A 13820-nucleotide genomic window follows, 5' to 3' on the forward strand; every position below is an offset into this window, starting at 1 on the left:
TAACGGCACCATCCACCTATAAGGAGGAAACTGGCTGCAAAGAGGAGACAGTTTTAGGTGTACTCTGTTGCATTATTTTAGATCTGATACTCAGAAAACCACAATGCCCAGCTAACTTTCATAGATACAAAAAGAAGCTGAGTACTGCCACGCAGAATGGCTTCCCACGACTTTATGCAAACATCTGCAGCTGAAGCTCACCCTGAGCCTCCCTGGGTGATGTCATATACAGAATGTTCCGACTGAGCTACGCGATCGGCACAGCTGGGACATGCTGTGGCCCATGAGGTGTACAAGCCACCTCCAAGCGCTACCTGACATTTTTTTTTTTTCTTTCCTGCGTGGAAAAGAGACTCTCAACAACTCAACAGAGGTCTCTCCCTCCTCGCTTGTCACACTTGGAGGTAAAAATCTCGACTGCTGTACAGTCTGTAAGGCACTCACCCTTATGTTATCATCTGTTTCCATGGTAGCCTGGAGTTTTCCATTCACGCTGAATGTACAGAAGAAGCCATTGTCATAGAATATGACACAATGACCCTCTCTTGAAGCCTGAATGAGTTTCGGTTTCAGGCAGTTTTCAGGACCCTCCAAAGTCCTTAACAAGTCTCCATTCATGGAATGTATGAGACATGGTCCTTCTGAGAAAAGAGAAACAAAAAGCAAAATTCCTTTTTTTAATGGGGACAGATGTGGTCCGAGTCCTGTGCACAGATCAAACAGGATTATAGTTGTAGGAAGCCTTAAAAAATTATACATTGTATGTAAGTTATTTTGCAAAATTTTCTCTGCACGCTGGTTCTCACCTTTCACTTGGGATAGGAGAAAGCTGAGTCATAAACGTTCAAGTTCACTTCTCTTCAAGAGGCAGAGAGCTACCTTATGAAATTCATTATGCAAAGAGATGATTAAAAACGGCAGGAATTTAGAGAGGAACTGGACAAATTTCCAATCCTAGCAGAGCTTCCGGGAGGACTGGGCTGCCGACGACCCTCTCCCCACACCGCACAGGGGCCCTGATAGTGGCAGCTCTGAAGGCCAAAGCACTGCTCCTCCCACTGCTCACTACTTTATGTGAAAGGAGGTCCCTGGCAGCCCCCCTCCTCACCTCTCCCCAGTGAATTCACAGAGATCCTTCTCCGCTGCTCCCTGAAGCTCAGGCTGAAACAGCCCGTACCTACTAGAGCTTTTTCATTTGTATTGAGTGCTGGCTTCCCGCGAAGCAAAGAAGGAGCCAGTAACCCAAACCGCCTGTGATGAGTGGGTTCTAAGAGGTGTGTGGGTTGGTAACTGGAGGATGTGCCTCTCCGCTTTGCAGGCCACACCACTCATTGCTGCGTGGAATCATGACCTGTTCCTCACACGCGGACTAAAGCACGCATGCACCTTTGAAAATAAGGCTCTCAGCTGTTTCTTGGTCACTCGGGATTTTTAAGTTTTCAGTGTTCCCACATGCAGATAGACAGTCTCCGCACAGTTCCAAGTACGCATGAATTTCCGTTATCACAGTAACTGGACACGCACACCTCACCTTGTGGCCAGCTCTTCAGTCCACAAACCACTATGTAACGTGCATCAGGATAGGTGACCAGCCCCATCACAGTCAAAGCCCGGCAGGGAGGGGTCACTGCGTGCCTGTTACTCAGTTCATGCACGGACAGCAAACCAGGTAGTTGTGCCACCTGTCTCCAGGGATAAACCCAGGGGACATTTTACAAAACTGGACACTCAAAAGACGGTACCATCCAACAGAGATGCAACGCATAAGGAAATGAAACGTGGTAAAACTGAAAGTGAAATTTGAATGGAACATAAAGAGAGTTTTAGAAGAAAGAGCTGACTGGGGGAATGCTGACATTGCTGCGAGTGTGCAGGATAAATTAGAGAAGGTGAACTTACTGACATAAGTGGGTAAAGCGGTTTTAACTAAAATGGTGATGTCCCAGAAGGGATGTCAGCAAAACCCTTCACATTCCAGCAATCCCAGGGGATAGTTCAGGACATTGGAAGCTGATCCAGAGGAGTAGGACACTGGTCAGGCATAGAGAAGATTCTTACTCCTGAAGTTATATAAAGAGAAGGCGGCCAGCACTGTTCAAAGCACTATTGATAAGATTTTCACAAAGAAATAAAATACGTGAACTATCAATGTTTCTAATGTTTTACATTATAGTGTACTAAGTAAATGGGAGTTTTACTATATTTGTCATGTCCATATATATGTATGTATGTATGTGTGTGTGTGTATGTAAAGAATTTTTAATGTTTTGACAAAAAGTTTTCAAAGGTCATGGACCAATCATAAAATTTTCCATTGATTATTAAAATGCTCATGCATTGTTTCAGCTTGCATGGTCGTTTTTATGGTCTCGTACCACCGTGCAAAGCTAGGACAGCCTGTAATATGATAGGTTCATTTTATGTATCTAATTTGGATCACTTATAGTCCAATAACTCAAGTTAGCTCAGGATATATGAAATTACTGGGCATAAGAAGGCAAAACTTCCAGTTGGTATAGAATTTCTGCTCTCCTTACTACTATTTCATTGTTTTGGCCAACTACATTTTTAAACACAGTCCTTTGAATATTTAATAAGTCTTGTTAGCTAGACTAAGTAATATAGTTCAACACACAGAGAAGGAGACTCAAATCCTCTGTGCTTCCCCATCAGAGAAGCCTAACACATGAGGTGACAGTATTCAGACCTCACCTTAGGGCAGAGGCAGGAGATGGATAGACCATTGGGATGGAATAAGCCGTGGGATGGAAACATTCTGCTCCCGATCAGATCCTGACCTGTTGCGTGTGTTCCTGGAAGGCTTGCGTAGTATCTTTGCCCTACAAATACGATGATGCTACTAGAACAAACCTCCAGGCAGACCGGCTTAATTATCTCTGCACTCCATTCTTGGTGCCATCCTGGCTCCTGCCTCGTCCTGAGATCTGGCAGTTACAGTGGTACCTCAGTTGTCTTCCATTCCGGAAGACCCTTCGAGTTCTGAAACGGTCAAAAACAGCCCACAGCTAGGCCTCGGGATCTTGCACTCAGCGGAAACCGCGAGACATGTTCGACTTCCGAGGCATGTTCGAAAACAAGCATTTACTTCCGGGTATATGGAGTTCGTAAACCGAAATGTTCGTCAACGGAGATGTTCGAAAACTGAGGTACTACTGCACAACCCAGCCAGAGTCCAGAAGAAGAAACGAATCTACAAAGATGTTCCTTGCTCCTGCCTCCCTGTATTGAGCAGTGATGGGAATGTTCCGTATCTGTCTGCCCAATATGGCAGCCATTAGTCCTGGGGGAATACCAACCCCCTGAAATGCGGTGAGTGCCACCATGGAACTGAATTAGTAATTTTATTCATTTGAATTAAACACCCCCCTGTGGCTAATGGCTACCACCGCAGACAGCACAGCTGTTGAGAAAAAGGGACCAAATTCATCTTTGGTAACCTGTTACTAGAGGACACCAAACAGGACACACATTTTATGAAAGTGCCCCAGATTTACCTTTGGATCCACTTAACACCAGGCCCAGCTCAGCGCAGACGGCAGCACAAGTGACCTCATAGTCGTGGCCGGTCAGAATGGCCCGGGGAGCGCTGGTCCCACCTTCAGGGAAACACACAAAAAGAACACATTAATTCAAGGTCATGCGGGGGATTACCTCCCTCTACTCAGCTTAAATAATCAACAACTTGCTCCTAATTCCCAGAATGCCTAAATCTTTTATTTATAGCTTGGGAATGCGTCCAAAAATCCCATGTTTAGGACTAGATCCAAAGTATATGCTAGTTTGAAGACCACATGTTGTTAAATTTCTAATCTTTACGTGATTATCAAGCAGCAGTGGTTGAAACCTCAGAGTAAAATAAATCAGAAATGTACATTATAAAATGCCTCAGATACTTCCCAAATGCAAATATAAGCCCCTTGATTAGATGATTTATGGACGCATGGCTATAAAAGTAGGGACTAAGCTTGATTCCCATTTCAAAGTGAGGCAGCCGCCTTCTCTGTCCCTTCTCAGAGGCCCACTCCCAATCCGTGGGCCTCTGAGACCCCTGTCATAGTGACAGTCTGAATAGGATTCATGATATTTCAAAGCAGCCCCTCTCTTAAATATCTATTATCTTCACTAAATCTGAGAGTATATTTTTCTATGATTCATTCTAAGAACAAGGAGGGAAAAAATAAACTCTTAAATGTAAGTCTATTAATAATGCTTGAAAATTAAGGCAGGGGGTAAAGAAGAGAGGACAGAGAAAGAATACCCAAGTAATGGAAACTGTTTCAGAGCATTTTCACAGGTAGAAGAATCTATGCTGTAGCTCAGTCCCCAACTGAAGAGAAAACTGGTCGGCTGATAAGGAACCCACACCAGGTGTGGCCCCAGCAAAGATAAATAAAATAAGAATGGGCTTGATTTGTGCCAAGCCACAAGGAGAAACTGAATTCCCTATTTAGCAAGAAGGTTGCTATTTTAAGATTAAACTAGTCCTCTGTTTTTATAGTCACGAAAAACAAAGACACAAAAAGCCTTTATAAATGGCACTAGGGAGCAGAACTGGGTTAGATTTCCTTGACTGGACTGCTTTGAGAGTGTTATTGATACATGATACCGTGTAATCCAAAAAGGGGCAAATGTGCCCAGAAAGTAGGTCACTATCACAAGCTCTGAAATCCCGAGGAAAAGAAGAACGTATCACCTGAACCCCAGACACTTGGCCATCCTCAGAACAGTCACAAACTCTGAAGAGGGAGACCTGGCAGATAGGGAAAATCCAACAGAAACTTTGGAGAGACCCAAAAATTTAACTCCAAAGCAGTGGTTTTTATGATGGGTAGATGGGTTCTCTGAAATGTGATGCAAAATATATATGTGTGCCTATGTTTTTTGGGGGGCTGGGGAGGGGAGGAAGGAAAATGGGTTTTCTTGAGTGCACAGCGCTCTGGGACTGCAAACAGGTGAGGGGCCTCTGCTGTGTAGACAGCAGCCCAGTGTCTGTGCTTCCGGCCGGCTTTGCTGGGAGCCTGCAGTTACTTTGTGTCCGGCCATTACACATAGTGATTACAACTTGTTACTGGAGTACACAGTACACGTCTGTGTCCCCACAGTGTCCTTCATGGCTTTTGGTGACTACGGGTACTTCTGAGTGAGGTTTGTGGCCAGGGGCATCGTATCGAACCCTGCACCTCACTGGCTGTCCATGTGCCATATGCCACCACACCGTGGGACTGGCCACCGTGCTCAGTGACAAAGGGAGACCACAAAGGACCTGTGCAAAAGAGAAGGGAGAAGGGGAACCAGGGGCTTTGTTTCATTTGATTCAAGGTTTACAAACTTATTTGGGGAGGGAAACCTACCTTAATCACAAAGTTTACTTGACATTTTCCAAACAAGAAAGAATTTTTCACAAGAGCAACTTTTTTTTCCCCCTTAAAAAGTACACGAATTTGGGGACATTTTAAAGGAAAAACAAAACACATCATTTAAGCCGATCTGAATTACTTAATTTTCTGTTAGAAATAAGCCTTGCCACAAAAAAATTAGAAATAGATATTATATTTTTAAAAGTTACCAAGACTTTAGCCCTAATGTGTGGTTTCTCCCATTCCCAAGATGCTCTACATTCCACAAAAATACAGTATTGGTTTTGAAATTAATGTCTATTGACAACTTTTTAAAAATCAAGAATTAAAATCAATATCTAAGTCATACATTTTCAGTGGTTGTTCCTTTTATGTTTTTGTAAGTTACTACTTTATGGGAGGGTGAGATTTGTGTTTTAACTTTAATTGTCTTGAAATTCCTCAGTGGGAAATGAAGGTTTGAAGGAAAACTGATGGCAACTAAAAATCTAAGTGTAAGCCAACGTAAACACAAGACAGATGGATAACAGCAGACCCAGAGCACACTGTCACTTAAGCATGTCACTGCTAACTTTTTGTTTTCTAGATCTAAGGATATCTTCTCAGGAATAGGGGGAGGAAATGAAAATGCTGTTGTCAAGTATATTTCTGTAATATAAAGGAAATGAAATACTGAGAATTTTGTATGACTATAAAGGTAGACTTAGGAAGCCTCATGATTAACTCCATAAAGTGGGTTAACATATAAGCATTCTTTTCTGTAAACTCACAATTAATATTTTTATAGATGTGCTTTATTGCAAAATGCTAGTTTCCAATAATCCACACTGTACTAACCATTTTTCCCTCCACAAATCACACACACACACAACACACACACACACACACACACACACACACACAATTTCAAAGCTGGAACAAGATTTTTCTTTTCCTAGGGCCTGATCTCTAAATAAAGAACCGTTCAATGCTAAAACTTTGGCTTCAAAGTTTGGCAAAACGTTCTTTAACCCAGGAAGCAGGTTAGACAGTTCAGGAAATACAGGGGGGGAATAAAAGGAAGGAAAGAAAAAAGAAAAACAACAAATTAAAAGCATAAGGGTAGACTTATGATCACTGGGTTCTTTTCAGGTTACTGGTTTCACAAACACTCACTGGATTTCCAGTAAAAAGATTGTGCTGCTCAACTCCACCCACGCTCCTTTTAGGGAATTCACATTAACAGCTTTTCAAAATCCACGTATAGAAGACAAGGAGAGGGATCCTTTCCTCTAAGAAAAGCTGTTTCCAGGCTTGTTTAAAGACTGGCCTTTACATTCCTTATGATCTGCTGTGTAAATTGAATATTGCTTTTTTCCCCATCAAAAAATCTGTTCAAAATAAATACTTGTTGGATTTTTATAAACGCCAAGCAACCACATGTTTGAAATATTAATATTTCACAATTCCAGATAGAATTATATGATATGGGATTTAAACCCAACAGGTCCAAACTGTTTAAGTTCAACAGATATTTTGGGAACCACTTTCAAATGACAAAAGGTAGAGCGCATGATCGAAGGTAGAACCAGACCTGATACGTGGGTCACAGAATCTAGTTCTTTCTCTGTAGCTACATGGTCATACATCATCCTACATCACAGAACCCAAGCAATGACCTCTCCCAGAACGGAAAGGCAAAATCTCTACATATCGGTATGTATTTGTTTGGAAAGCCTAGAAACAAAACCTAGGAACCATGTAACTCATTCTCATTGCACCCCCACCTAAATCTGTCCCTCCCAACAACTTGGCAGCCCATGGAGTTAATACCTAGGGGGTAAAATCGGCTCAAAGAAGACAATACTGGCCATATATTACTTTTTAAAGACCCCACAGCTATCACCATCTCTCACTGAAGACTCTAAACCAAATAAAGAGCAAGGGAAAAAAAAAGTCATCTCAAAAATAACAGGATCATTCTTTGATAAAAATTTGCAATAGTTAATGGTTACAGAAATTCTTTACTTTTGCTTTTTGAGATACTAGGATCTACCAAAAGCTAGATCATAAAGCAGAACAGATTCCCTTAAGAACCTTTGAAAGTCTTAGTGCTTGAAAAATCGCCATGGCTTTCAATACAGCTGGGAGAAAAATTTATCTTGCTGCTAGTTTAAGGGGCTACACTTCAAACTCATCTTAAAGAAAAATAAAAAGAGAAAGAGGATAGACTCTTGGACTGCTTTGAAAAGCGTGAGTAATTACTTCAAAGGAAAGGGTTCTTTGTCCAGAGAGCAGGTTTATGACTACTGATGCAAATCCTTACCCAAGGCTGAAAAGGATACTCAGTGCATCTTTATGGATGGCCTTAAAGAAAGATGAACAAGTCAAAGGAGATTAAAGACAGCCCAAATCCTGCCACGAATACCAGGACACACCAGTTCTTACAGATGTGGTCTTCTCAATACACAGTACTGAATATCAGCACTAACTTACAGACACTGTTCTAACAACCCAACTTACATTTAAGCAGCACACGATCTCCTCCATAATACCCATTTAGCATTTACATTGGACCTATGTTTTAAAATATTAGGTGAACTGTTTTGTGCATTCGTCAGAATAACAAGTGCTTTTATTAAATGTGTTTCTTTGGTGCCTCATAACACTAAGTGTATTTGTCCATCAAATGAATTCTAAATCACTTAAAGTTATATCTGAAAAAAGAGAAGAGGAAACAGTAATTTCTCTAGTATCCTGTTCATAAATATCCAAAGAGAAAGATATTTCAAGAGAGCTGTCTCCATTAAGGCAAAGGGGATTAATAATCCAGGTAAAAATAGACCCGACACACATTTCTGGCAAATTTTGAGTTACATTTTTAAAAAATGAATAAAGTTCTTGGTATTTTTGGCACCATCTCCTCAGTCTTATAAAAATTACATTACCTTAAAATGCATTGCAAAGTTCTCATTAGCAGTTTAAATATGTTATTAGCAGAGAGAGAATCCCTTTCATCCACTCACCATTTTTTTCATACCATCTATTATGAAATGAAGTGCGGCTCAACATTTCCCTATTCTTAGTTTTGTAGAAATAAAATTCTTCCAATTAAGACTAGTTTAGAAGATTCCTGGGCCAGAAGCTAACATTTCCCATGTGTTTACTCATTCATTCCTTTACTTGTTCCTTCACTTAATATATTTATTGGATATGTATATAATGTACAATGCACTGTGGAAACAGGGAGAGGGATCAAATATGGCCTGTATTTGTAAATGACTTGATTTTAAATGGTCACTGGATCGGGTTTAGATGACTCTCCTATAAATCTGAAAATTATAAATAGAATTGGAAAGGTCAAACTGTTGTATTGACTATTTATTACAGAAGTCCAAACTATCTATTACAACTTAATTTTTATACAAAATGAATATTTAACATCAATTTAAAAAGTCCTCAGATAAAAACAACTGACATAATTTTTCACATTAGTAAAATCTATTACCATCTGACCTCTTAGAGAATTAAAATAAAATAGGAAACCTGGCTTTGTTTAAAAAAGTAATTTCAATAGAGTACTCATTTTGAAAGAAAATTTAAGAACCTAAATACATAATTCAGTTACTAAGTATATGTAGATATTTTAGAAACTCTAAGTTTTGTACATTTTATGCCAATCATTTTCTAACAATGGATACTTCTGTTTTGCACATGTCTTTTGTTCCATTTTAGTTACATTTTGATCACTACAAAACATTCATTGTGGGGAAAAAAAAATCATGCAAAAACTGAATACTAAGCTTTCTCTTGTGGCTCACCATAATGGTAAAGCAAGAAAGGAAATGACTTTTCTGAAGTGGAAATGAGGTCAGCTGTTAAATGTTTCTTAAACCTGTCCCATTAACTTCCTAATTTTTCAGTGGGAATTATAACACGATGTTTTAATTGTGCAATGAGAAACTATTTTAAATTTGTCCTATTCATTCTGTCTCCACCAACCCTTCCCCTCCTCTCCATTCATCATGGTCTTTGGTGAAAAACATGCTAATTTGGTTAAACATATAGACACAGAAAACAAGCCATAACTGCATTCAGGCTGTGGCAACCATCAGATAGTAAACTTTGGTAGCTTCCTCTTCCAAATAATATTAGAATTATTAATGCAAGACGAAGTTGGTATAAAAACCAATGATAAGTTCTTGGTTTATAATCTTTCTCCTCCTCTATGATATATATTAATAGTATAGTTATATATGAAATATATAGCTTATGACAATGGAATCATCCTCTAAGACTACATTAGAAAATGGGTTTGTGTAGGTTTGTACCTATAATTGTATAAAGTATAAATGTGTAATATTTAAAAAATACAAAATCCTATCATGACATATACTTTCAAAAGAACTCAGTATAACAAAATTATCTCTATACTGTCCTTTGCAAATACTAAGAGTGCTTTAGCGATCGGGTTGCATCAAATTCTCTACAGCCAATAGTCCCATGAAATGAAACTGAAAGTGCAGTGCAGTTTAGTGGTGATGACTGGTGCCTCTGGCCTAGAGTGCGCCTGAGTTTGAATCTAGGCTCCAGCATTAACCTACCTGGGGCAAGTTCTCATAGTTCTAGTAAGATCTGGGAGTTGCAAGGCCCAGGGCAGAAAATCAAAGCATATTTTATCATCTCTCTGTGCTTCAGCTATAACCAAGGATAACAGTAGTGACCGTACAGGACTACTGTGAGAATAAATGAGCGACTGTGCAAAGTGCTTAGAGTGGTGCCTGGCATGTCGTGAGCACTCAGTAAGCATCATCTAGGAGTAGTCATAGCAGTCATAATAGTAGTAGCAACAGCAGCAGTAGGAGAATGATGCATATTTTCACCCAATGTTGTAGACACTCCTTTCAGCAAAGGTATAATATCTGTATGCTGCATAAATGCCAATTAGTGATGGTCCTCATTGTTTTTGTTTTTTGTCGAGGAGAAAACATAGCTTATTATCTAGAAATTATACTTTGATTTCCCCCGTTCCTTCTTTTCTTAGACTTTCCAACCTCCCTTAACAATCCAACCTCCCTTAACAGTAAATTCTGATACAACTACTAGCATCTAGAAGCCTAGAGCTGGAAGTGAAGGTACATGACAATAATTAGGTGTCTCTCCCCCCAATAAAGTATCTTTATTGTCTCTGATTATCAAAGCAATACATGTGTATCATAAAATATTAAGATAATTTAATAAATTATAAATTATAAAACGAAAAACTGTCTCCAAATTCCACTCTCTATAAATAAGCATTGCTAACATTTTGCTGGCTATTATTCCAGACTTTTTTCTATGCATCAATATACATAGAATATATAAGAATATATATATATACACAGATATAGATATTTAGAATATATCATATTATACATGTAGTTTGGTGAACTTTTATGCTTAACAATAAAGAGAACATATCCTTCCACGTCAATATCACAAATCCAAATACATTAATGGCTGTACAGTATTTCATTATGTGGACATTTAAAACTGAGCTAATGTACTTTTTCTTACTACTTTCTTGAGACTTCATTTTCGATTCCCCATAGAGGGGCTTGCCTTGGGCTCTAACTCATTGATAGCTATTACAGCTGCATATGGGTACCTAATAACATAAACATTATAAAATTCTGCCTCCAATAAAAAAATGCAGATAGTTAGAACAGCTATTGAAATTAAATCTTATTCATATTTGTTGACATGCAACATTATGACTTTTATGAATAGTAATTAAAATTAAAAACTATTTTTATCTAACCTAAATACCCAAGTCACACAAAATTCTTTGTAATATGTCTTCCTGAACATTTTTAAGGTTTGTCTGTTAAAGATATATAAGTAAGGCACGAGTGAAAACTACAGAGGGTTTTCTCAACTTGGGTTTTAGAAACATCCTGGGTTTGACACCAAAAGCAAAGGCAACTAAAGTAAAAAATAAATAAATGGAGCTAAATCAAATAAAAAATCTCCTGCACGGCAAAGGAAACTGTCAACAAAACGAATAAATAACCTATAGGATGGAGAAAATATTTGTAAATCATATATCCGATAAGGGATTAATATTTAAAAATTATAAAGAACTCATACAACTCAATAGCAAAAAACCAATCTGATTAAAAATGAGTAGAGGATCTGAATAGACATTTTTCCAAAGAGGACATACAAATGAGCAACAGGAAAAGATGCTCAACATCACTTATCATCAGAGAAACGCAAATCAAAACCACAATGAGGTATCACTGCACACTTGTTAGAATGGCTATCGTCAACAAGAAATAACCAGTAGCTGCAAGGATGTGAAGAAAAGGGAACCCTTGTGCACTGTTGGTGTGAATGCAAATTGGTGCAACCAATATGAAACCAGTATGGAGGTTCCTCAAAAAATTAAAAATAGAACTACCTTATGATCCAGCGATCCCTCTTCTTGGTATTTATCCAAAGGAAACAAAGACACTAATTTGAAAAGACGTCTGCACCCCCATGTCCACTGCAGCATTATTTACAACAGCCAGGATATGGATGGATGAATGGATACAGACTATGTGTTGTATATATACAATAGAATATTGTGCAGCCAGAAAGAAAGAAAGAAAGAGAAAAAAAGAAAGAAAGGAAGAATAAAAATCCTGCCATTTGAGACAACATGGACAGACCATGAGGGCATTATGTTGAGATAGGCCACACAGAGAAGGCCAAATACTGTACGGTTGCTGGGGGTGGAGGAAACAGGTGAGGTGGTCAAAAGGTATAAACTTCCACTTATAGAATAAATATGTCCTGGGGATGTAATGTGCAGCATGGTGACTATAGTTAATCATATATGTGAAAGTTGCTAAGAGAGTAGATATTAAAATTTTTCATGACAGGAAAAAAATTTGTAACTATGTGTGGTGATGGATGTTAACTAGACATATTGCGGTGGTCAGTTTGCAATACACATATATATTGGATCATTATATTGCACAACTGAAACTAATATAATTATACGTTAATTCTCTCTCAATTAAAAAAAATCCTGACTCCACTCACTTCAAGGAAATAAAGCAACCTCTCAGTTGTAGAAAGTTACAAACTATAATCAAAGCTAAAAAGCTCAACAGTCATGAAGCCCTAAGCCATGAGAGGCAGTAAGACTTCTTAGGATTCTTTTTGTCCTCTATAAAAATACTTCAAATCCCAAATCTGAAGTCTGACTCAATCTATTTGAATGTGAAAAAAAAAATTAAAAGATAGGGCAATTGTTGCTTTGTAAAAGAAATCAATACAGGCATTTAAGTAGTTAATATCATAAAAAAAAATGGGTCTCTTTTAATCAATTCTCAGAAATATCTAAAGTACAATATGAGGTACATATGCACAAAGCTGTCACATAATTTCTCTAATGAAGCCAGCTTTTTGGAAGGTGGTAAAATCAGTCTAATATGTTTTTCCAGGAGGTATTAATTAAATGTATCTTTAGTACCTCTACAATGTCACACAGACACACACACACAAGCACTTACACAATATTCTAAAAGCAAAAGAATCCTGCTTTTAGGCTTAAAAAAGGGGAGAGAGGAAGTAGCCTGTGATTTCAGAGTATATTCAGTCTCAAATTAAATGAAAGAAGACATTCAAAATTTTCTTTGAGAGCCTGTACAACGATACTTCGTCGACTAAAGGGAATCTGTACCTTCTTAGATTAATTCCAGCATTTGTTTGAAATTAAATTTCCTATGTGACCCTAAAGTACTAGACAAAAACTTTCTTTGGTGTGGCACTATGAAAGTCTACATACGAAGACACTCAGTTTCAATTTGAGGGCATAAATCATCAGTTCTTCTGTTCATATTTATATGGCCATAGCCTACGGGCTGAATGGTATAGTCATTTTTCTCTGCAACTAAACAAGGTAAATAAATGTGATATATTGGCACATCACCCCACCACTCTGCATATGGTGCACATTAAGGTTGTATTCATTTGCCATATGAATATAATTCCTTTTACCACATCTACTATTAGTTACAAGCAGTAAATACAGAGTTGTTTTGCTGGACCTTGAGGGCCTGCATTACATCATGGAGCACTAAACATCCTGGACCTTCTGGAGAATTTCATAGATGTAGTTTTAATGTCACCTGAACTCGAACACTGCCAACATATTGTTTCAAACCCTACTTGATGAATTCTTCAAGGGGAAAAAAAAATACAGGGCAATCTTAGTGTTAGTGCAGCAGTGCACACCAAAAATGGGAGCACAGGGAAAGCTCTTGATGAGATACGTACAAGAACTCATGTTCTTGACAAATAATCAGATCAAGAGTCATATCCCAGGTATAAGAAGGCTACTACTTGTTATAAGCATTGCTTTCAGATTCAGAATTTAGGGAACATACGGAATCTAAAGCTAAAATGTTATCCAAACAATTTTCTCCAGTT

At 38.4% G+C, this 13820-nt stretch overlaps 1 protein-coding gene across 2 annotated transcripts in view; it reads right to left on the bottom strand.

Annotated features, from left to right (window-relative positions):
- The window catches only part of LRBA (LPS responsive beige-like anchor protein), a 570825-nt gene that overhangs the window by 6313 nt on the left and 550692 nt on the right, over window positions 1-13820 (bottom strand). For both annotated transcript variants that reach the window (XM_081075612.1, XM_081075611.1), the window contains exons 54-55: window positions 3516-3617; window positions 445-641 (exon numbers count right to left, since the gene is read on the bottom strand). In XM_081075612.1, the coding sequence (XP_080931738.1) occupies window positions 445-641; window positions 3516-3617 (299 nt within the window). The remainder of the gene's footprint in view (window positions 1-444; window positions 642-3515; window positions 3618-13820) is intronic.

Source organism: Rhinolophus hipposideros (assembly GCF_964194185.1).
Source record: "Rhinolophus hipposideros genome assembly, chromosome: 16".
In the NCBI taxonomy this organism is placed as follows: domain Eukaryota; kingdom Metazoa; phylum Chordata; class Mammalia; order Chiroptera; family Rhinolophidae; genus Rhinolophus; species Rhinolophus hipposideros.